General features: G+C 42.4%; 1 protein-coding gene across 3 annotated transcripts in view; it reads right to left on the reverse strand.

Moving 5' to 3' along the window:
- Positions 1-19,592: 19,592 nt before the first annotated feature.
- Positions 19,593-24,951, reverse strand: part of diras1a (DIRAS family, GTP-binding RAS-like 1a) — a 14,477-nt gene continuing 9,118 nt past the window's right edge. The window contains exons 2-3 of one of the 3 annotated variants that reach the window (XR_006021249.1): positions 20,236-22,185; positions 19,593-20,204 (exon numbers count right to left, since the gene is read on the reverse strand). Coding sequence is in view for 1 of the 3 variants with exons in the window: in XM_042058099.1 (XP_041914033.1) it covers positions 21,517-22,113 (597 nt within the window). In the remaining 2 variants the exon portion in view is untranslated. Of the gene's footprint in view, positions 22,186-24,951 lie in introns of all 3 variants that reach the window. The other 2 variants (XR_006021250.1, XM_042058099.1) reach the window with 2 other exon arrangements.

A 24,951-nucleotide genomic window follows, 5' to 3' on the forward strand; every position in this document is an offset into this window, starting at 1 on the left:
GGATAAAGCAGAGTTGCTCTTTGAGATCTCTTCTGGTCTAACGCTGGCCGGAGGTCTCTCTCTCTCCTCTCTCTCTCCTTTCTCTCTTTTTCTCTCTATCTCTCTCTTTCTCTCTCTCTCTTTCTCTCTTTCTTTCTCTCTCTCTCCTTTCTCTCTTTCTCTCTCTCTCTCTCTACTTCCTTTCGGGTTTGTTATTTTCTTTATTTGATGAATTGTTTTATCTGGTGTATTTGACATTCTAACTTGTTAACTTGTTAACTAAGTTTAAGTTTGTTATTTGGTGAAGCTTACTTTGTTCTTTTGTTACTTTGTTATAGTATATGTACCTATCTGAGATTTACATTACATTCAATGTTAAGTGATATTGGTCACATCTACTTTTATGATTTACTGGTAATAAATTGTCAATTCAGCCACTATTTATATATTTATTCTCGTATGTCATGCCACTACTCTGCTATAGTTGATAAACTACTTGGTAATTAATTATTCAAGGTCAAATTCTTAATTTTATAGAGTCAGATTAATTATAGTTTCTCTTACAGTTTTTTTCAACTGCTTACACACTAAATCTTTGCTTGTCACACAATTTTCTAAACATGTCCTCCAAACATCATAACCCGACACCAAATCTGCAAAACCATACACTAATTCTCAGTGTTTGACTCAGTTTTCAATTGACTAAAACACATTTTGCAAAACACCACACACAATTTTCTACCTAACACACAAAAATCTAACAGGAAGTAACTTGATTTCGTTCTTCAAACACAACCCATCAAAATGGCACACTAAATCACCAGTGCTTCACTCTTTCTCTTCACATGTGCAAACACTCTTTACTTTACTGAACACCATCCAATCATTGCCTTAGTATAGGTCTATGAATAGATATACTCTCTATATTGGTATAGACCCTTTCAATCTGCTCCTAGAGGATTTCCGGTTGAAATATTCAGAACCAATGCAGATACTTTGAAAATTACAGTAATCGGACTTTAGCTTACAGTAATGTTCTACAAAAAGTTGACTTTATGTAAAATTTGTCTTTTTACTCTATTTTTGTTTGTCCCCATGTTACAGTACCATTAGCTCAATACATTTTTCTGTGCCTCCAGAAATGCCTTAGGAGCGCTTACTGTAGAATTGTTTGTTTCTGCAGTTGAAAGGGTCTATAGGCCTATGAATACATACTGTACACCCCCCCCCACACACACACACACACACTTGTCTTTAGAAAAAAACTAAATCAGTGTTTTCAAAACTCCATGTACATCTGGTGGTCACTGTATTCTTAAAATACTGTATTCACAACAGCAAATTATTTGGGAAAAATCACTATTTTTGGTTTCAATATTGCTTGCATTTTTACTGTGTATTTCAACTTCTCTTTGTTGATACCGTAACTTTCACTCTTGTATGGAAATACATATAGAAAGCCTAAGACAGAAGAGCTTTAGGTTTTGAGCAACAGTGTGTACATGATGTATCCAAAATGTCATATTATGACAAAAGTGTTTGTAATGTGAGGCGAATGTTTGCTTTAAACATGTGTTTTTGACATTTTGAATGTTGTGTGTCATTTTGCTGGAGATTTGGGGCATTTTGCGTTTTGTGTGAGCAGTTGTGGGTTTTGTGTGTGTAGTTTTGAAAAATAGACACAGAGTTTTGAAAACGTGTGTAAACAATTGTAAAAAACTGTAATATTTACCTCTGCTTCACCAGTCTGTCCTAATGTTTAATACACCTTTAAACCTTTGATGGCCAACGCATTTCTCAACCCGAGCAGCGTCTGTGCCATCCCTTACAAAAGCGTGGTAGGAAAAGGTGACAAACAACAAGGATGGCTGCAGCCTTGAGAGGATTGTCACGTAAAGCCACTTCATGAACTTGGGGGAACTTCACAAGGAGTGGACTGAAGCTGGAGTCTGCATCAAGAGCCACCACGCACACACACGCCACATAGTGCTGTTCACAGATCGGTAGTGTGTAGTGCTTGTAGTGTTGCACACACACGCCACATAGTGGTGTTCACAGATCTGTAGTGTGTAGTGCTTGTAGTGTTGCATGCACACGCCACATAGTGCTGTTTACAGATCCGTAGTGTGTAGTGCTTGTAGTGTTGCATGCACACGCCACATAGTGCTGTTTACAGATCCGTAGTGTGTAGTGCTTGTAGTGTTGCATGCACAGACCCCATGCCACATAGTGCTGTTTACAGATCTGTAGTGTGTAGTGCTTGTAGTGTTGCATGCACAGACCTCATGCCACATAGTGCTGTTTACAGATATGTAGTGTGTAGTGCTTGTAGTGTTGCATGCACACACACGCCACATAGTGCTGTTTACAGATCTGTAGTGTGTAGTGCTTGTAGTGTTGCATGCACACGCCACATAGTGGTGTTTACAGATCTGTAGTGTGTAGTGCTTGTAGTGTTGCATGCACAGACCTCACGCCACATAGTGCTGTTTACAGATCTGTAGTGTGTAGTGCTTGTAGTGTTGCACACACACGCCACATAGTGGTGTTCACAGATCGGTAGTGTGTAGTGCTTGTAGTGTTGCATGCACAGACCTCATGCCACATAGTGCTGTTTACAGATCTGTAGTGTGTAGTGCTTGTAGTGTTGCATGCACAGACCCCATGCCACATAGTGCTGTTTACAGATCTGTAGTGTGTAGTGCTTGTAGTGTTGCTCGCTTGTTGGGTGTTGGGTTTGGTGTTGGGTTTGGTGTTGAGTTAGGTGTTGGGTTAGGTGTTGGGTTTAGTGTTGGGTTTGGTGTTGGTTTAGGTGTTGGGTTAGGTGTTGGATTGGGTGTTGGGTTTGGTGTTGGGTGTTGGGTTAGGTGTTGGGTTAGGTGTTGGGTTTGCTGTCTCTTGACAGGGGCCTCCTGAGTTGGGAACATGTGTCAGCTGAACCGACTTTCTTATATTGAGGAGAACCAGTCAGCTACTCTTCATAATGATCCATATTTTGATGTTTAAGACTGAGTATGTGATTACACTATTTTGCAATAAATGTGATATATTTATCCGCATACATGCCTCTGTCAGTTGTCCCTCTGAGGGAAAGTTATTGAACTAGCCCCACTGCACACTGAGAAGGCTTAGGCTTCCTCCTGCCCTTTACCAGGGGGTGGCGTAGTCAGATTGGCAGGTACCACACTAGAATATATGAGAATTCACTTTTTGTAATAAATTAGGGGTGGGGGGAGGCCTCATGCCATGTATCCTGGCTCTTTATCATTAATCAATTAACATCAATCAGCACTCTAGTGCAGCTACAGAGAATTAAGAAGATTATTGTAATCAAATTGTCTAGCTTTTATTGGAGTGGAAATCATTAGGGGATGTCTAAGGTTGATTGGCCTGAACAAACTGAATAGTCACAAAGTTGCTCATTACTGTAAAAGTGTTTGAGGGCATAATCTACAGTGTTTATTCAGACTTTTAAAAGAACTTCATACAAACTACAAAATAATTCTTTAAATATTCAAGTTTAATGTGTGTGAACAAGCTTCAGCACATTTGCTTAGTCTATAGCACAGAGTCCAGGCCAGAGGGATACGAGTCCAGGCCAGATGGATACGAGTCCAGGCCAGATGGATACGAGTCCAGAGGGATACGAGTCCAGGCCAGAGGGATACGAGTCAACCTTAAGGTCAGATATAGATTAGCAGGGGGGTAGGACAAATCCAAAGCACAAAGCCCTCACCATCGTCATGGAGATCCCTATTCATATAATCACAAGAGAGATTGTGGGTAGATGTACTCTGGTTAGATACACTCTGAGACTGGGAAGAATGGAAGTGAATCTGTGCGTTGATTCACTTTCTTTCAGTCGGGAGGCTTAATCAGAGCCTGCCAGGGTTGAATGGACGTATGGATTTGGAGGTCAGTTTAGGACCTCAGTGAGATGACCTGTGGATCTCTGCATTGCTATTGTCCAACTCAATTCAGTCTGAGAACAGACAGAGAGAAGGGACGTGTATAAACGCTCACGCTCGCTAAGACTCTGAGTTTAGACTTAAAATGGAGATTAAAATATTTCCGCAGGAAAGGTAGGCCTCTTGATGCTTCAGTGTTACAATGAAAAAACATCCTGTCAGAACACAATGGTGAAACGGTTTAACGGTGAAACGGTTCCATGAACTCCCATGATGAGCTTTTAAGATCTCAGAGAGTGTGGAGGTGAGAGCCAGTGTGGGAGGACAGAGGAGGCCAGAATGGGGTTGTGATGCATTATCAGTGAGAGCTGGACGCAAAGCACCAGCTATTGCATGTGTCATCACACACACACACACACACTCGCTCACACATACACACATGCATGTGCCATCATGCTAATGAGTGAGGATGGCCAAACAACATTAGCATACGAGAGGAATTTCTTCGGGCCAATTACAGTAATATGGACGATTATCACATCGCCACTAATCACCTCTCCGCTCTCTGTGTGGGACTGCACTGGTGGAATGAGGTAGCGTGAGGGAGCGAGAGTGTGTGTATGTGTGAGAGAGTGTGGGTGTGTGTGTGTGTGTAAGCGAGTGTGGGTGTAGGTGTGTGAGCGAGTGTGTGTGTGTGTGTGTGTGTTCGTGTGTGTGTGTGTGTGTGTGTGTGTGTGTGTGTGTGTGTATGTGAGTGAGTGTGTGTGTGTGTGTGTGTGTGTGTGAGCGAGTGTGGGTGTGTGTGGGTGAGTGTGTGTGTGTGTGTGTGTGTGTGTGAGTGAGTGTGGGTGTGTGCGTGTGGGTGAGTAAGTGAATGCACCTGTCTGTCCTTACCACCGCCTCACAATGGCATGACGTATGTACCATTCTGACGTTGTTATGGCAACCACATTGAACGGGGAATCTGGAGGAGGGCGTATGAGTCAGCCTTAGTGACTACTGGAATGGTGCCTACCCACAATGCAACAGAAACGCACTGAATTGATCTGGAGTGGGTCTTTGTGTTGTGGAAAGGCAGAAGCGTTTAAGCTAGAATGCTTTTCTTTCTTTTTCAGCCCATTACAAAACAGAAAAATGAATCACATCATGCTTTGTTATTTTTGGTGAAGTGGTATTTGGTGGGAGTCCGACAGAAAGAAAAAATGTAGATAAATGATTTGTGAAGTGGTGTCCAATCCATGTAAACAATCAAACCAGATAACACATATTTCATTGGGAAGAGGTAAATGCCTATCCACAAGTTATTTTATCCACAGGTCTGTCTAGGTGGACAGTGTACAGTTTATCCATAGGTCTATCTAGGTGGACAGTGTACAGTTTATCCATAGGTCTATCTAGGTGAACAGTGTACAGTTTATCCATAGGTCTATCTAGGTGAACAGTGTACAGTTAGTCTATAGGTGGGCAGTGTACAGTTTAGCTGTCTGACTGTGATTGTGTGTCATGCCCAATGAGAAGATGTTGTATTTGTGTGTCATGTCCAATGAGAAGATGTTGTGATTGTGTGTCATGTCCAATGAGAAGGACAAGACATTGTGATTGTGTGTCATGTCCAATGAGAAGATGTTGTATTTGTGTGTCATGTCCAATGAGAAGATGTTGTGATTGTGTGTCATGTCCAATGAGAAGATGTTGTGATTGTGTGTCATGTCCAATGAGAAGGACAAGACGTTGTGATTGTGTGTCATGTCCAATGAGAAGGACAAGACGTTGTGATTGTGTGTCATGTTCAATGAGAAGATGTTGTATTTGTGTGTCATGTCGAAAGTGTAACAACAAGTGTTCCGTTTGAGTAAATGGACAAAATAACATAGTGGAAGGCAAGATGCTGTATTTAAACTAGACAAGATGCTGTATTTAAACTAGACAAGATGCTGTATGATGTGACAAGATGCTGCATTTAAACTAGATAAGATGCTGCATGATGTGACAAGATGCTGTATTTAAACTAAACAAGATGCTGTATTTAAACTAGACAAGATGCTGTATTTAAACTAGACAAGATGCTGTATTTAAACTAGACAAGATGCTGTATTTAAACTAGATAAGATGCTGTATGATGTGACAAGATGATGTATTTAAACTAGACAAGATGCTGTATGATGTGACAAGATGCTTGATGAGACAAGATGCTGCATTTAAACTAGACAAGATGCTGCATGATGTGACAAGATGCTGTATTTACACTAGACAAGATGCTTGATGTGACAAGATGCTGCATTTAAACTAGACAAGATGCTGCATTTAAACTAGACAAGATGCTTGATGTGACAAGATGCTGCATTTAAACTAGACAAGATGCTGCATTTAAACTAGACAAGATGCTGCATTTAAACTAGACAAGATGCTGCATTTAAACTAGACAAGATGCTTGATGTGACAAGATGCTGCATTTAAACTAGACAAGATGCTGTATGATGTGACAAGATGCTGCATTTAAACTAGACAAGATGCTTGATGTGACAAGATGCTGCATTTAAACTAGACAAGATGCTGCATTTAAACTAGACAAGATGCTGCATTTAAACTAGACAAGATGCTGTATGATGTGACAAGATGCTGCATTTAAACTAGACAAGATGCTGCATTTAAACTAGACAAGATGCTTGATGTGACAAGATGCTGTATGATGTCAGGGGCTTTTCTTTTTGAAAATCGGGCTGATGAACATGCAATTTGAACCTACTTTGAGAATGAAAAGGAAGGCCAATTGTAATGACTCACGTCACGGCATTCTGAATATTTTGATGTTTAAAGAACATCTCTTCTGCCAAAGTGCACCACATACAACACCCAAAATATGACATTAAAATAGCCTGTAGAATAAACATCGTCATGCACCTCTATCAAGTGCAGGTGTGAGCATTCGTCTCGGGATAAACATTTGGACGTCATTCCCTTCAATTAATGGGCTATGGGTGCCTTGAAAGCAATACATTTGGGTTGTGTAGGCTATCACAAACTTTTGCCCAAAGAAGAAGTTCCATTCTGTCAAAATCAAGCCCAACATGCATTGCTTGGAAGCCCCTCAAACGAGGTCAGGTTTACCATATTTACTGCGCATGTGATTCAATAGTAAATCACGATATATTGAAACTGAGCTGATGGAAATGTCCTCCTGGGTTGCGGGAGATGATGACACACTGTGAGTTTCCACTTCTTGTCCCTGCTCTGCCCTTTTTTTCTCTAAAGAAACTTCTAATCCATTTGTCCTTCTGTACACTTATTTCGCTAAGGCTACAGTAGTTAGTAGAAGCACGAAACAGCAATGCGTAATGGCGTAGAGGAGAATCGAAATTGCAACATTTTGCAACAAATGATTCTAAACCTGCCCAGATCACGTCAGATTTTCTTGCGCTGCTGTTAATGCACACAATGGACACAAACACAAAAGTCTCTTATACGGGGCTATTTATTTCATTCACGATTAGAGTTTTTGTTGTTGTTGTTGTTGACGGCCCACGGGCTATAGCCCCGAAAGCCCAGGTCTATCGACGCCAAACAGCCCAGGTCTATCGACGCCACTGTATGATGAGACAAGATGCTGTATGATGTGACAAGATGCTGCATGATGAGACAAGATGCTGTATGATGAGACAAGATGCTGTATGATGTGACAAGATGCTGTATGATGAGACAAGATGCTGTATGATGTGACAAGATGCTGTATGATGTGACAAGATGCTGTATGATGTGACAAGATGCTGTATGATGTGACAAGATGCTGTATGATGTGACAAGATGCTGTATGATGAGACAAGATGCTGTATGATGTGACAAGATGCTGTATGATGTGACAAGATGCTGTATGATGTGACAAGATGCTGTATGATGTGACAAGATGCTGTATGATGAGACAAGATGCTGTATGATGTGACAAGATGCTGTATGATGTGACAAGATGCTGTATGATGTGACAAGATGCTGTATGATGTGACAAGATGCTGCATTTAAACTAGACAAGATGCTGTATGATGTGACAAGATGCTGCATTTAAACTAGACAAGATGCTGCATGATGTGACAAGATGCTGTATGATGTGACAAGATGCTGTATGATGTGACAAGATGCTGTATGATGTGACAAGATGCTGTATGATGTGACAAGATGCTGTATGATGTGACAAGATGCTGTATGATGTGACAAGATGCTGCATTTAAACTAGACAAGATGCTGTATGATGTGACAAGATGCTGCATTTAAACTAGACAAGATGCTGCATTTAAACTAGACAAGATGCTGCATGATGTGACAAGATGCTGTATGATGTGACAAGATGCTGTATGATGTGACAAGATGCTGCATGATGTGACAAGATGCTGTATGATGTGACAAGATGCTGTATGATGTGACAAGATGCTGTATGATGTGACAAGATGCTGCATTTAAACTAGACAAGATGCTGCATTTAAACTAGACAAGATGCTGCATTTAAACTAGACAAGATGCTGTATGATGTGACAAGATGCTGTATGATGTGACAAGATGCTGCATGATGTGACAAGATGCTGTATGATGTGACAAGATGCTGCATGATGAGACAAGATGCTGTATGATGTGACAAGATGCTGTATGATGTGACAAGATGCTGCATGATGTGACAAGATGCTGTATGATGTGACAAGATGCTGTATGATGTGACAAGATGCTGTATGATGTGACAAGATGCTGTATGATGAGACAAGATGCTGTATGATGTGACAAGATGCTGTATGATGTGACAAGATGCTGCATGATGTGACAAGATGCTGTATGATGTGACAAGATGCTGCATGATGTGACAAGATGCTGTATGATGTGACAAGATGCTGTATGATGTGACAAGATGCTGTATGATGTGACAAGATGCTGTATGATGTGACAAGATGCTGTATGATGTGACAAGATGCTGCATTTAAACTAGACAAGATGCTGTATGATGTGACAAGATGCTGCATTTAAACTAGACAAGATGCTGCATGATGTGACAAGATGCTGTATGATGTGACAAGATGCTGTATGATGTGACAAGATGCTGTATGATGTGACAAGATGCTGTATGATGTGACAAGATGCTGTATGATGTGACAAGATGCTGTATGATGTGACAAGATGCTGCATTTAAACTAGACAAGATGCTGTATGATGTGACAAGATGCTGCATTTAAACTAGACAAGATGCTGCATTTAAACTAGACAAGATGCTGCATGATGTGACAAGATGCTGTATGATGTGACAAGATGCTGTATGATGTGACAAGATGCTGCATGATGTGACAAGATGCTGTATGATGTGACAAGATGCTGTATGATGTGACAAGATGCTGTATGATGTGACAAGATGCTGTATGATGTGACAAGATGCTGTATGATGTGACAAGATGCTGTATGATGTGACAAGATGCTGTATGATGTGACAAGATGCTGTATGATGTGACAAGATGCTGCATTTAAACTAGACAAGATGCTGCATTTAAACTAGACAAGATGCTGCATTTAAACTAGACAAGATGCTGTATGATGTGACAAGATGCTGCATTTAAACTAGACAAGATGCTGCATGATGTGACAAGATGCTGTATGATGTGACAAGATGCTGTATGATGTGACAAGATGCTGCATTTAAACCAGACAAGATGCTGCATGATGTGACAAGATGCTGTATGATGTGACAAGATGCTGCATGATGTGACAAGATGCTGTATGATGTGACAAGATGCTGCATGATGTGACAAGATGCTGTATGATGTGACAAGATGCTGTATGATGTGACAAGATGCTGTATGATGTGACAAGATGCTGCATGATGTGACAAGATGCTGTATGATGTGACAAGATGCTGCATGATGTGACAAGATGCTGTATGATGTGACAAGATGCTGTATGATGTGACAAGATGCTGTATGATGTGACAAGATGCTGTATGATGTGACAAGATGCTGTATGATGTGACAAGATGCTGCATTTAAACTAGACAAGATGCTGTATGATGTGACAAGATGCTGCATTTAAACTAGACAAGATGCTGCATGATGTGACAAGATGCTGTATGATGTGACAAGATGCTGTATGATGTGACAAGATGCTGTATGATGTGACAAGATGCTGTATGATGTGACAAGATGCTGTATGATGTGACAAGATGCTGTATGATGTGACAAGATGCTGCATTTAAACTAGACAAGATGCTGTATGATGTGACAAGATGCTGCATTAAAACTAGACAAGATGCTGCATTTAAACTAGACAAGATGCTGCATGATGTGACAAGATGCTGTATGATGTGACAAGATGCTGTATGATGTGACAAGATGCTGCATGATGTGACAAGATGCTGTATGATGTGACAAGATGCTGTATGATGTGACAAGATGCTGTATGATGTGACAAGATGCTGTATGATGTGACAAGATGCTGTATGATGTGACAAGATGCTGTATGATGTGACAAGATGCTGCATTTAAACTAGACAAGATGCTGCATTTAAACTAGACAAGATGCTGCATTTAAACTAGACAAGATGCTGTATGATGTGACAAGATGCTGCATTTAAACTAGACAAGATGCTGCATGATGTGACAAGATGCTGTATGATGTGACAAGATGCTGTATGATGTGACAAGATGCTGCATTTAAACCAGACAAGATGCTGCATGATGTGACAAGATGCTGTATGATGTGACAAGATGCTGCATGATGTGACAAGATGCTGTATGATGTGACAAGATGCTGCATGATGTGACAAGATGCTGTATGATGTGACAAGATGCTGCATTTAAACTAGACAAGATGCTGCATGATGTGACAAGATGCTGTATGATGTGACAAGATGCTGCATGATGTGACAAGATGCTGTATGATGTGACAAGATGCTGTATGATGTGACAAGATGCTGTATGATGTGACAAGATGCTGTATGATGTGACAAGATGCTGTATGATGTGACAAGATGCTGTATGATGTGACAAGATGCTGTATGATGTGACAAGATGCTGCATTTAAACTAGACAAGATGCTGTATGATGTGACAAGATGCTGCATTTAAACTAGACAAGATGCTGCATTTAAACTAGACAAGATGCTGCATGATGTGACAAGATGCTGTATGATGTGACAAGATGCTGTATGATGTGACAAGATGCTGCATGATGTGACAAGATGCTGTATGATGTGACAAGATGCTGTATGATGTGACAAGATGCTGTATGATGTGACAAGATGCTGTATGATGTGACAAGATGCTGTATGATGTGACAAGATGCTGTATGATGTGACAAGATGCTGTATGATGTGACAAGATGCTGTATGATGTGACAAGATGCTGCATTTAAACTAGACAAGATGCTGCATTTAAACTAGACAAGATGCTGCATTTAAACTAGACAAGATGCTGTATGATGTGACAAGATGCTGCATTTAAACTAGACAAGATGCTGTATGATGTGACAAGATGCTGCATTTAAACTAGACAAGATGCTGTATGATGTGACAAGATGCTGCATTTAAACTAGACAAGATGCTGCATGATGTGACAAGATGCTGTATGATGTGACAAGATGCTGCATGATGTGACAAGATGCTGTATGATGTGACAAGATGCTGTATGATGTGACAAGATGCTGTATGATGTGACAAGATGCTGTATGATGTGACAAGATGCTGTATGATGTGACAAGATGCTGTATGATGTGACAAGATGCTGCATTTAAACTAGACAAGATGCTGTATGATGTGACAAGATGCTGCATTTAAACTAGACAAGATGCTGCATTTAAACTAGACAAGATGCTGCATGATGTGACAAGATGCTGTATGATGTGACAAGATGCTGTATGATGTGACAAGATGCTGCATGATGTGACAAGATGCTGTATGATGTGACAAGATGCTGTATGATGTGACAAGATGCTGTATGATGTGACAAGATGCTGTATGATGTGACAAGATGCTGTATGATGTGACAAGATGCTGTATGATGTGACAAGATGCTGTATGATGTGACAAGATGCTGCATTTAAACTAGACAAGATGCTGCATTTAAACTAGACAAGATGCTGCATTTAAACTAGACAAGATGCTGTATGATGTGACAAGATGCTGCATTTAAACTAGACAAGATGCTGCATGATGTGACAAGATGCTGTATGATGTGACAAGATGCTGTATGATGTGACAAGATGCTGCATTTAAACTAGACAAGATGCTGCATGATGTGACAAGATGCTGTATGATGTGACAAGATGCTGCATTTAAACTAGACAAGATGCTGCATGATGTGACAAGATGCTGTATGATGTGACAAGATGCTGCATGATGTGACAAGATGCTGTATGATGTGACAAGATGCTGTATGATGTGACAAGATGCTGTATGATGTGACAAGATGCTGTATGATGTGACAAGATGCTGTATGATGTGACAAGATGCTGTATGATGTGACAAGATGCTGTATGATGTGACAAGATGCTGCATTTAAACTAGACAAGATGCTGTATGATGTGACAAGATGCTGCATTTAAACTAGACAAGATGCTGCATTTAAACTAGACAAGATGCTGCATGATGTGACAAGATGCTGTATGATGTGACAAGATGCTGTATGATGTGACAAGATGCTGCATGATGTGACAAGATGCTGTATGATGTGACAAGATGCTGTATGATGTGACAAGATGCTGTATGATGTGACAAGATGCTGTATGATGTGACAAGATGCTGTATGATGTGACAAGATGCTGTATGATGTGACAAGATGCTGCATTTAAACTAGACAAGATGCTGCATTTAAACTAGACAAGATGCTGCATTTAAACTAGACAAGATGCTGTATGATGTGACAAGATGCTGCATTTAAACTAGACAAGATGCTGCATGATGTGACAAGATGCTGTATGATGTGACAAGATGCTGTATGATGTGACAAGATGCTGCATTTAAACTAGACAAGATGCTGCATGATGTGACAAGATGCTGTATGATGTGACAAGATGCTGTATGATGTGACAAGATGCTGTATGATGTGACAAGATGCTGTATGATGTGACAAGATGCTGTATGATGTGACAAGATGCTGTATGATGTGACAAGATGCTGCATTTAAACTAGACAAGATGCTGTATTTAAACCAGACAAGATGCTGTATGATGTGACAAGATGCTGTATTTACACTAGACAAGATGCTGTATTTAAACCAGACAAGATGCTGTATGATGTGACAAGATGCTGTATGATGTGACAAGATGCTGTATGATGTGACAAGATGCTGTATGATGTGACAAGATGCTGTATGATGTGACAAGATGCTGTATGATGTGACAAGATGCTGCATTTAAACTAGACAAGATGCTGCATTTAAACTAGACAAGATGCTGCATTTAAACTAGACAAGATGCTGTATGATGTGACAAGATGCTGCATTTAAACTAGACAAGATGCTGCATGATGTGACAAGATGCTGTATGATGTGACAAGATGCTGTATGATGTGACAAGATGCTGCATTTAAACTAGACAAGATGCTGCATGATGTGACAAGATGCTGTATGATGTGACAAGATGCTGTATGATGTGACAAGATGCTGTATGATGTGACAAGATGCTGTATGATGTGACAAGATGCTGTATGATGTGACAAGATGCTGTATGATGTGACAAGATGCTGTATGATGTGACAAGATGCTGCATTTAAACTAGACAAGATGCTGTATTTAAACCAGACAAGATGCTGTATGATGTGACAAGATGCTGTATTTACACTAGACAAGATGCTGTATTTAAACCAGACAAGATGCTGTATGATGTGACAAGATGCTGTATTTACACTAGACAAGATGCTGTATTTAAACCAGACAAGATGCTGTATTTAAACCAGACAAGATGCTGTATGATGTGACAAGATGCTGTATTTACACTAGACAAGATGCTGTATGATGTGACAAGATGCTGTATTTAAACTAGACAAGATGCTGTATTTAAACTAGACAAGATGCTGTATTTAAACCAGACAAGATGCTGTATTTAAACCAGACAAGATGCTGTATTTAAACTAGACAAGATGCTGTATGATGTGACAAGATGCTGTATTTAAACCAGACAAGATGCTGTATGATGTGACAAGATGCTGTATTTAAACTAGACAAGATGCTGTATTTAAACTAGACAAGATGCTGTATTTAAACCAGACAAGATGCTGTATTTAAACCAGACAAGATGCTGTATTTAAACTAGACAAGATGCTGTATGATGTGACAAGATGCTGCATTTAAACTAGACAAGATGCTGCATTTAAACTAGACAAGATGCTGTATTTAAACTAGACAAGATGCTGTATGATGTGACAAGATGCTGTATTTAAACCAGACAAGATGCTGTATTTAAACTAGACAAGATGCTGCATGATGTGACAAGATGCTGCATTTAAACCAGACAAGATGCTGTATGATGTGACAAGATGCTGTATGATGAGACAAGATGCTGCATTTAAACCAGACAAGATGCTGTATGATGAGACAAGATGCTGCATTTAAACCAGACAAGATGCTGTATGATGTGACAAGATGCTGCATTTAAACTAGACAAGATGCTGTATGATGTGACAAGATGCTGTATGATGTGACAAGATGCTGTATTTAAACTAGACAAGATGCTGCATTTAAACCAGACAAGATGCTGTATGATGTGACAAGATGCTGTATTTAAACCAGACAAGATGCTGTATTTAAACTAGACAAGATGCTGTATGATGTGACAAGATGCTGCATTTAAACTAGACAAGATGCTGTATGATGTGACAAGATGCTGTATTTAAACTAGACAAGATGCTGCATTTAAACCAGACAAGATGCTGTATGATGTGACAAGATGCTGCATTTAAACCAGACAAGATGCTGTATGATGTGACAAGATGCTGTATGATGAGACAAGATGCTGCATTTAAACCAGACAAGATGCTGTATGATGTGACAAGATGCTGTATGATGTGACAAGATGCTGTATTTAAACTAGACAAGATGCTGCATTTAAACCAGACAAGATGCTGTATGATGTGACAAGATGCTGTATTTAAACCAGACAAGATGCTGTATTTAAACTAGACAAGATGCTGTATGATGTGACAAGATGCTGCATTTAAACTAGACAAGATGCTGTATGATGTGACAAGATGCTGTATTTAAACTAGACAAGATGCTGTATGATGTGACAAGATGCTGTATTTAAACTAGACAAGATGCTGTATGATGAGACAAGATGCTGTATTTAAACTAGACAAGATGCTGTATGATGTGACAAGATGCTGTATTTAAACTAGACAAGATGCTGCATTTAAACCAGACAAGATGCTGTATTTAAACTAGACAAGATGCTGCATTTAAACTAGACAAGATGCTGCATTTAAACTAGACAAGATGCTGCATTTAAACTAGACAAGATGCTGTATGATGTGACAAGATGCTGCATTTAAACCAGACAAGATGCTGTATTTAAACTAGACAAGATGCTGTATTTAAACCAGACAAGATGCTGTATTTAAACTAGACAAGATGCTGCATTTAAACCAGACAAGATGCTGTATGATGTGACAAGATGCTGTATTTAAACCAGACAAGATGCTGTATTTAAACTAGACAAGATGCTGTATGATGTGACAAGATGCTGCATTTAAACTAGACAAGATGCTGTATGATGTGACAAGATGCTGTATTTAAACTAGACAAGATGCTGTATGATGTGACAAGATGCTGTATTTAAACTAGACAAGATGCTGTATGATGAGACAAGATGCTGTATTTAAACTAGACAAGATGCTGTATGATGTGACAAGATGCTGTATTTAAACTAGACAAGATGCTGCATTTAAACCAGACAAGATGCTGTATTTAAACTAGACAAGATGCTGCATTTAAACTAGACAAGATGCTGCATTTAAACTAGACAAGATGCTGCATTTAAACTAGACAAGATGCTGTATTTAAACTAGACAAGATGCTGCATTTAAACTAGACAAGATGCTGCATGATGTGACAAGATGCTGTATTTAAACTAGACAAGATGCTGCATTTAAACCAGACAAGATGCTGTATTTAAACTAGACAAGATGCTGCATTTAAACTAGACAAGATGCTGCATGATGTGACAAGATGCTGTATTTAAACTAGACAAGATGCTGTATTTAAACCAGGGCTTTGAACCGGTTCAAGGAACGAAAACGAAAACCGGGAACTGTTTGTATTTTACAGGGAACAGAAACGAAACCGGAAACGTTATTATTTTTTATGTTCTGGAACAGGAACACTTATTTAAAAATAATGGTAACCGGTTAATACCGGTTTTATTTCGTTCCTCAAAGTTTTCGTTGCCTAATTAACTAAAAAAAAAAAGTAATTATTTTCCTGCGCACGTTACCATGACGGTTGAGGTTCACTTCCTGTGTGACATCACATCAGACATTCGCTGACTGAATGGAGAGAGAGCGGTGGATTACAAAGTCTCCACTCCACATCTTAAATAAGAGGTAAATTACGATCCATCGTTAATAAAAACGCTCATTCCAAACACAATATCAATAGCTATATTTGTCGACTCCACGTTAATGATGGACTAGCGAACATTTGGCTAAATGTCCTTTCCCCCCGACAGTTGGAATTTGTTGTTGCCCGAGTGGCATAACCACGTGTCTTAATAATGTGGTTACGTTTGTGTGGAAATTTTCTCTTTTAACAATAAACTACACATTTGAAATAATTGTAGGCCTATTTAATTATTATTATTATTATTATTAATAATAATATAATTATTATTATTTAATAATAGTTGTAATATTATTACATTTAGTTTAAGCTGGATGAGAAAGATGTGACATAATTCTATAGCATTAAACAGCTGACAGGAACGAAATTAACAGTTCCGGGAACAGTATTTTTTTGTTCTAACCGGTTCGGGAACGTCAATTTATTGGTGGAACTCATAACCGGAAACGTTATAATTCCGTTTCTGTTCGGAACGAACCGATTGGAAAACAAAAACGGTTCAAAGCCCTGATTTAAACTAGACAAGATGCTGTATTTAAACTAGACAAGATGCTGTATTTAAACTGTATCAGAAGTCCTCTCCACTATCAGTCTCTGGACCTCAATTTCAGCCTGAGAGCCGCACTAACTAAGTGTTGCTAAGGAACGCCTCATATGAGAGCCGCACTAACTAAGTGTTGCTAAGGAACGCCTCATATGAGAGCCGCACTAACTAAGTGTTGCTAAGGAACGCCTCATATGAGAGCCGCACTAACTAAGTGTTGCTAAGGAACGCCTCATATTCCGCCGAGCAGCGACGCCGTGAGCACCGAGCGCAGTGTCCTCTGGAGGCCTCGCTACGATCCTGCAGGAGCACACACACACACACACACACACACACATACACACACACACACACACACACACACACACACACACACACACAAACACCTCCGGCTGGGGAGCCGATGTAATGAGACATTTATCTATTTTCATGGGCCCTACATCATCCTCCAGCCTCAGCACGGAGCTCATGGGCATTGCAAGCAGCGCAGAACATCTCAGCGCGGAACCCATGGGCATTGCAAGCAGCGCAGAACGTCTCAGTGCAGAACCCATGGGCATTGCAAGCAGCACAGAACATCTCAGATAGCTTGTGTGAAACCAGAACGTACTGTGCTGTGTTGTTGACATCAGCAGACGTGTTGACAGATGCTCAAACGACTGAGCGGATGGTGTGTGTGTGTGTGTCTGTGTGTGCCTGAAAATAAGATGAATTCCATATGAGGAGCTAGTGGAAGTCTGCTATGTCATTTGTCTCCATGGCGATGATGCCGTTCCCCTCCTCTGTCAGCGCCTGTATATGGGCGTGTGTGAAAAATGAGTCTGATTATACAGTCTATGGTCTGATCCTCCGGAAACAAAACAGAACAATCAGGTTTAAAGCTACAGTGATGTGCCAAAGTGATGTGTGATATCTAGATAATCCAGTGTGATATCTAGAAAATCCAGTGTGATATCTAGAACATCTAGTGTGATATCTAGAACATCTAGTGTGATATCTAGAATATCCAGTATGATATCTAGAAGATCTAGTGTGATATCTAGAATATACAGTGTGATTTCTAGAAGATCCAGTGTGATATCTAGAAGATCCAGTGTGATTTCTAGAAGATCTAATCTGTCTAGTGTGTCTTTGCCCATCTAATGATCAAACGATCCAGTTTAATACACAGCTCTGTGGTGGCTCGTCCTGATCCCACTGAACCCACTCTTATCTAACTCCTCTTCCCCCTCTCTCATTCTCTATTCTCTCCCCTCCTCTCTCCTTCCCTCCTCTCCTCTCTCATTCTCTCCTCTCCTTCCCTCCTCTCCCATTCTCTCCCCTCCTCTCTCCTTCCCTCCCCTCCTCTCTCATTCCCTCCTCTCCTCTCTCCTCCCCTCCTCTCCTCTCTCATTCTCTCCCCTCCTCTCCTTCCCTCCTCTCCTCTCTCTCATTCTCTCCTCTCCTCCCCTCCGCTCTCATTCTCTCCTCTCCTCCCCTCCTCCCTCATTCTCTTCCCTCCTCTCCTCCCCTCCTCTCCTCTCTCATTCTCTCCCCTCCTCCTCTCTCTCTGTTCTCCCCACATCAGCTCTTTCATTGATCTATGCCAGCACTGGTGAGTTACAACTTCACACTGACCAATGTAGCAGAGCCACATAAACACCCACCCACCCCACCTACATACACACACACACACACCCTACCTACACACACAGATCACCTACAGAGACACACACACACCACCAACAGACACACACATACACCACCTACAGTCTACACACACCCATCCCACATACTGTACACACACACACACACATACCACTTATAGACACACACACACACACCAGCTACAGACAGACACACACACTCACACACCTTTCATCCTTCGGCCCTCTCATTCAGTGGCAGCTGTTCCAATGGGTCTATTCCTGCTGAAAGTTACCGTGGGGTTTCCATGCAGAATTCTAACAGGTCCAAAGCTTGGCTGGACTCCTATTGTGGGGAGATCTGATCATTCACACGCTTTATGTGGAACTGGACAATATACCACCAACAGTTTCCCTCCGTTTTCCACAGACCATTTGGGTTTGTCTGACAAGCATCACCAAGAGCAGAGGCATACAGTAATAAGCAGACCATTGAGATTGTGCTTCTTTATTGTTATTTAACTTGTCCGTCGTCATAATAAAATCTGTAAAAAAAAAAAAAAACAAGGATAAAAACAAACAGCCAAAAAAACAAAACACTGTAAGTAAACGCAGGGTGTCAAAGACAAACAAAAACAAAACACTGTGAGTAAATGCAGGGTGTCAAAGATAAACAAAAGAAGCAAAGAGTTGGCAGCCCGTTCATCCAGACCATAATGTATTGCTAAGCATTCCCAGGCAGCATGCGGCTCTGTGACGGACTCGGCCCAGGTCTGGCACGGGTATGGCCCAGGTCTGGCGGGTCTGAGGGCTGCACTATGAAGAGAGGTAACCAAGGTAACCAGGGTAACCAGGGTAACTATGAGAGTAACCCAGAGAGCTGCTCTATGAAGAGAGCTAACTGGCTAACCAGGGTAGCTATGAGAGTAACCCAGAGAGCTGCTCTATGAAGAGAGCTAACTGGCTAACCAGGGTAGCTATGAGAGTAACCCAGAGAGCTGCTCTATGAAGAGAGCTAACTGGCTAACCAGGGTAGCTATGAGAGTAACCCAGAGAGATGATCCCTAGAAGGACACAGCACTGAGCAGCTGTTGTGTCTAATTGACGTGTTGTTTAGAGATCAGCGGTTTCTCCTGATGTTATACCAGGAACCTTGCATCGAAGTGACCCCTTATGCAGATGCAGCTCAGACATGGGACAGTGACCTTGCATCGTAGTGACCCCTTATGCAGATGCAGCTCAGACATGGGACAGTGACCTTGCATCGAAGTGACCCCTTATGCAGATGCAGCTCGGACATGGGACAGGTATCTTTATGTTGATGTTTACATAAATTACATAAAAAATAAGTGTTTAAAGTACTTATAAAGAAATAAAAAGACAATATTAGTAAAAGACTAAATAAAATGTAAAAGAATAATAACACCAACCACAAACCGCGACTCTGTAAGCAAAACTCTAGGTTCAAAAGTTAGATAAAAGGTATGAACCAGGTAAGGTCTAGCTGTGGCACACCTGGGGCAGGTAAGGTCTAGCTATGGCACACCTGGGACAGGTAAAGGTTGGACCCAGCTGTGGCACACCTGGGGCAGGCAAGGTCCAGCTGTGGCCCACCTGGGGCAGGTAAGGGTTGGACCCGTCTCAGAGCCAGCTGCAGTCTGGTGTTTTCATTTCTAACGCAGAAACCAAAACGAAAGCAAGCAGGCCCAGATGTGGCACTGGACTGGTCTTTGAAAAGAGAATAGTCAGAAATACACAGTACAAATCTGCAAACACCTATCCACAAACCGCGTTAAGGAAGTGCATTACAATTCTTTTGCTCCAATAAAAAAAATGTTATTTCCTGTGGTTAAAAATGTAAATTGTTTGTGCTACTAACATTGAAATGCGTCCAAACACTTTTTTTTTACTCTGCTATTCTGAATCAACTTTGTCTAAAGGTGAAGCTTGTTTGCATACTCTCAGAGATTCTGTGCAGGGTTGCAGAATGCCAGGTGAGGCCATGGGCAGAGCTCCGAGTCCCAGAGTCCTACGCACAGTCTGACTGACAGGTAAGGACCAATCAAACCATCTGAAAGTTGGCAGGGGCTCTCAGTGTGACCTATGAGAGCACCGAGAGTGTGAGATGACCCCGCCAGTGGGCGTACGCCTGCACAGAACTCAACCCTGTTGGTACATGCTATTGAACAAACACGCTAAATCAAGCCAATGACTAAGATGCACACACAGAGGCTGACCAGAAGGACTGCATGCTGAAGCTCTGGAGGACGTCCAGTCCAGTCCAGTCCAGTCCACATGTCGAGTGGTGCCTTGACCAGGCCCCCCTCCAGCTATGGCCCCTCTCAGTAGTATATCTAAACATCTGTGCAGTTATTTCATGGAGAGAGATGGCATGACATGGAATGACTGAAGGGGAGATGGCAAAACACTCTTCCCTGATTTCTACTCTTAAGCTCTGTTTTCTCATTTTTTTTTTCCGCTTTTGTCATCCTTGAGATGGAAAATGCAGCTTTCTGTGAAACCGTCTCAGCCTTGTTCCGTCTCAGCCTTGTTCCGTGTCAGCCTTGTTCCGTGTCTGTGCGTTTATCATGCGCCCTCACTCTCCCCAATTCCCTTAAAGTAAAAACAGGAAACTGCACTGACGCTGGAGAATGTCTCGTCTCTGTCTCGTCTCTGTCTCATCTCCGTCTCGTCTCTGTCTCTCTCTCTGGGCTTTAGCGTGAGCAGGGCTGGGATGAGCTGGTGTGGTGGTGGTGAAGGCATCTGTAATCAACACAACAACATATTCTCCCTCTTTTTATTTGACTTTTTATTCTGCCCTTGAGTCGACCTCTTCCTCTCCTCTCCGCTCCACCTGGTCAGCGTGCGAGTCCGTCCCCCGGACGCCGGCCGCTCCTACATGATCGTGCACTTGCCCTTGAGCTTGTCGGCGCGCTTCTGCTTGCTGGAGCGCTTGCCGTCGATGTTGAGGCTCATGTTCCTCTTCTTGTCCAGGTTGAGCAGCTCCTGGAACAGCTCCTTGACGTTGTGGTTGGTCTTGGCGGACGTCTCCATGAAGGCGCACTTCCAGGCCCGCGCCTGCGCCTCGCCGTCCCGCGTGTCCACCTCGCGCTGAGGCTCGTCCATCTTGTTGCCCACGAGCATGATGGGAATGTTCTCCACGTTGCCCTTGATGGCCAGCACCTGCTGGTAGATGGGCTTGAGCTCCTCCAGCGACTGCTTGCTGGTGATGGAGTAGACCAGGATGAAGGCGTGGCCCTTGGAGATGGACAGGCGCTGCATTGCGGGGAACTGGTGGCTGCCCGTGGTGTCGGTGATCTGCAGCGTGCACACGCTCTTGTCACAGCTGATCACCTGCGTGTAGGTGTCCTCCACCGTGGGGATGTACGTGTCTCGGAAGGTGCCCTTGACGAAGCGCACCACCAGCGAGCTCTTGCCCACGCCGCCGGCGCCGAACACCACCACCCGGTAGTCGTTACTTTGCTCTGGCATCTTCAGTCCTGGGGGGGGGGGGGGGGGGGGGGGGCGCTTTCTCTTCCCTCTTTCACCTCTTTGTCCTGAGATCTGGGAGACAAACAGGACACCAGATGAGCAGGACAACACACAACAAGCACATTTATAATAATAATAATAATAATAATAAAAAGCATGTTTAGTAGCCATGAAAAGATATGCTTAACTCATGATTTTAACAGAATAACCTGCAGACAAATTATGACAAATATTCCTTTATTTCTATAAACTGAGAGGAACACAAGGTCTGAACTCGTTGTCAGCTAGGTGTCCTAGTCCCATGCATATTATCCAGCGGCCTGATGAGCTAGGTGTCCTAGCCCCATGCGTACTGTATTATCCAGCACCCTGATGAGCTACATGTCCTAGCCCCATGCGTACTGTATTATCCAGCACCCTGATGAGCTAGGTGTCCTAGCCCCATGCGTACTGTATTATCCAGCACCCTGATGAGCTAGGTGTCCTAGCCCCATGCGTACTGTATTATCCAGCACCCTGATGAGCTAGGTGTCCTAGCCCCATGCGTACTGTATTATCCAGCACCCTGATGAGCTACATGTCCTAGCCCCATGCGTACTGTATTATCCAGCGCCCTGATGAGATAGGTGTCCTAGCCCCATGCGTACTGTATTATCCAGCACCCTGATGAGCTACATGTCCTAGCCCCATGTGTACTGTATTATCCAGCGCCCTGATGAGATAGGTGTCCTAGCCCCATGCGACTCCCAATCTCTCTACTGTTGTCAATCATCAGGATGTGTGTTTTATCTCTCTGAACAACCAACTGACTGAACTGGGACTGACGTCTGATGTCAAACAAAAGCATATTGCGCCCTATTCTGTTCAAAAATTGCATCACGATTCATTTTTTATCTCAACCGATGGTAACCTACACAGAATTGTATACATTTTTTAGCCGATTCACGCTCCATAGTTACATCCCTAACGTTTAGTATATACATCCATTTAATAAGGATTGTTGACAAATAAATTCTTGTACATTCACACGCCTCCTTTGATGAAACTCGTGGAAAATGAGCCATTTAATGTTGTGGATTTTCCACGCTGCTATCCGAGGCCAGAGGCCCGCTACTCTGAATCTGTTTGTGCTGCAGTGTGCTGTGAAGCATCGTTAAGCCTCCATGTGATGGACACTAGTACAAGCTGCCCCTCCACCCGGACACCTGACCGTATGGATTTTCATTAATCTGCACAAGACGCCTCAGAGATAGCTCATTGATCGCTCTCCTAGGGGGCAGTTCTGCTGAAGTTAGCACATGGTATTTAAAGGTAAAACATCTTAACAGGCAAAGCCCAGTGCTCAGGGAGAAGCCATTACAATGATGACGGTGCTTAAGGAGGAAGGATACAAAATGGGTCTGGAAACAGAAACCAGAAATGTGGAAAAATGGAAAATGATGATGACATTAGGAAGAAAAGCAGATCTGTATGAAATATGCAGCATGGTTTCACCGTTGCCATGGCACACAGCCCTTTATGGTGGCGTTGCTCAGCGGCTGACACGCGTGCGGGAGTGTGCGGGAGTGTGCGGGAGCACAGTAGTATCTGGTGGTATGGGCTCTTTAACACATGCGTAGGTTGCCATGACACAGTGGTATCTAGTGGTATGGGCTCTTTAACACATGCGTAGGTTGCCATGACACAGTGGTATCTAGTGGTATGGGCTCTTTAACACATGCGTAGGTTGCCATGACACAGTGGTATCTAGTGGTATGGGCTCTTTAACACATGCGTAGGTTGCCATGACACAGTGGTATCTGGTGGTATGGGCTCTTTAACACATGCGTAGGTTGCCATGACACAGTGGTATCTAGTGGTATGGGCTCTTTAACACATGCGTAGGTTGCCATGACACAGTGGTATCTGGTGGTATGGGCTGGTTTAATACATGCGTAGGTGGTATCTGGTGGTATGGGCTCTTTAATACATGCGTAGGTGGTATGTTGTGGTATGGGCTCTTTGATACATGCGTAGGTTGCCATGACACAGTGGTATCTGGTGGTATGGGCTCTTTGCTACATGCGTAGGTGGTATCTGGTGGTATGGGCTCTTTGCTACATGCTAGGTGTACTGGAGGCTGGAAGCTCCACTGGAGGCGGCTCGGTCAGACTTTTGCTGTCGTCAGCAGCAGCATTACCAGTCTATTCATAGCTCATTCATCTCTCCACGCCAGCGTGAGCGCCGTCCATCCACCACGGCATGCTGGCCTCTGAGGGCTGAATAGCACAATAGCACTGGCCACGGAGTGACGCAGAGAGGTGAGGGCTCTGCAGGAATGAATCTCTGCACCTCATCACAGAGAGAGATGGAGTATCACCTCACCTGTCACCTAAAATCAGTCAGATGCTGACCCACACCGCTCCACATGTATCACCCGGCACCTTCGGTCAGTCATACCATCTTGCTCTCCCTGACCAGAGCTAAGGGATGGGACCAATTAGCAAGCTCCACCTCCCAGCTCCCCTTAATGCACTTCATGTGATCACCTGAGGTACTTGGTAAGACACGACCACTTCATGTGATCACCTGAGGTACTGGGTAAGACACGACCACTTCATGTGATCACCTCAGGTACTGGCTAAGAAACGACCACTTCATGTGATCACCTCAGGTACTGGCTAAGACACGACCACTTCATGTGATCACCTGAGGTACTGGGTAAGACGGCCACTTCATGTGATCACCTCAGGTACTGGCTAAGACACGACCACTTCATGTGATCACCTCAGGTACTGCGTAAAACGGCCACTTCATGTGATCACCTCAGGTACTGGCTAAGACACGACCACTTCATGT

The sequence above is a fragment of the Alosa sapidissima genome, chromosome 12 (genome assembly GCF_018492685.1).
Source record: "Alosa sapidissima isolate fAloSap1 chromosome 12, fAloSap1.pri, whole genome shotgun sequence".
NCBI classification, from domain to species: domain Eukaryota; kingdom Metazoa; phylum Chordata; class Actinopteri; order Clupeiformes; family Clupeidae; genus Alosa; species Alosa sapidissima.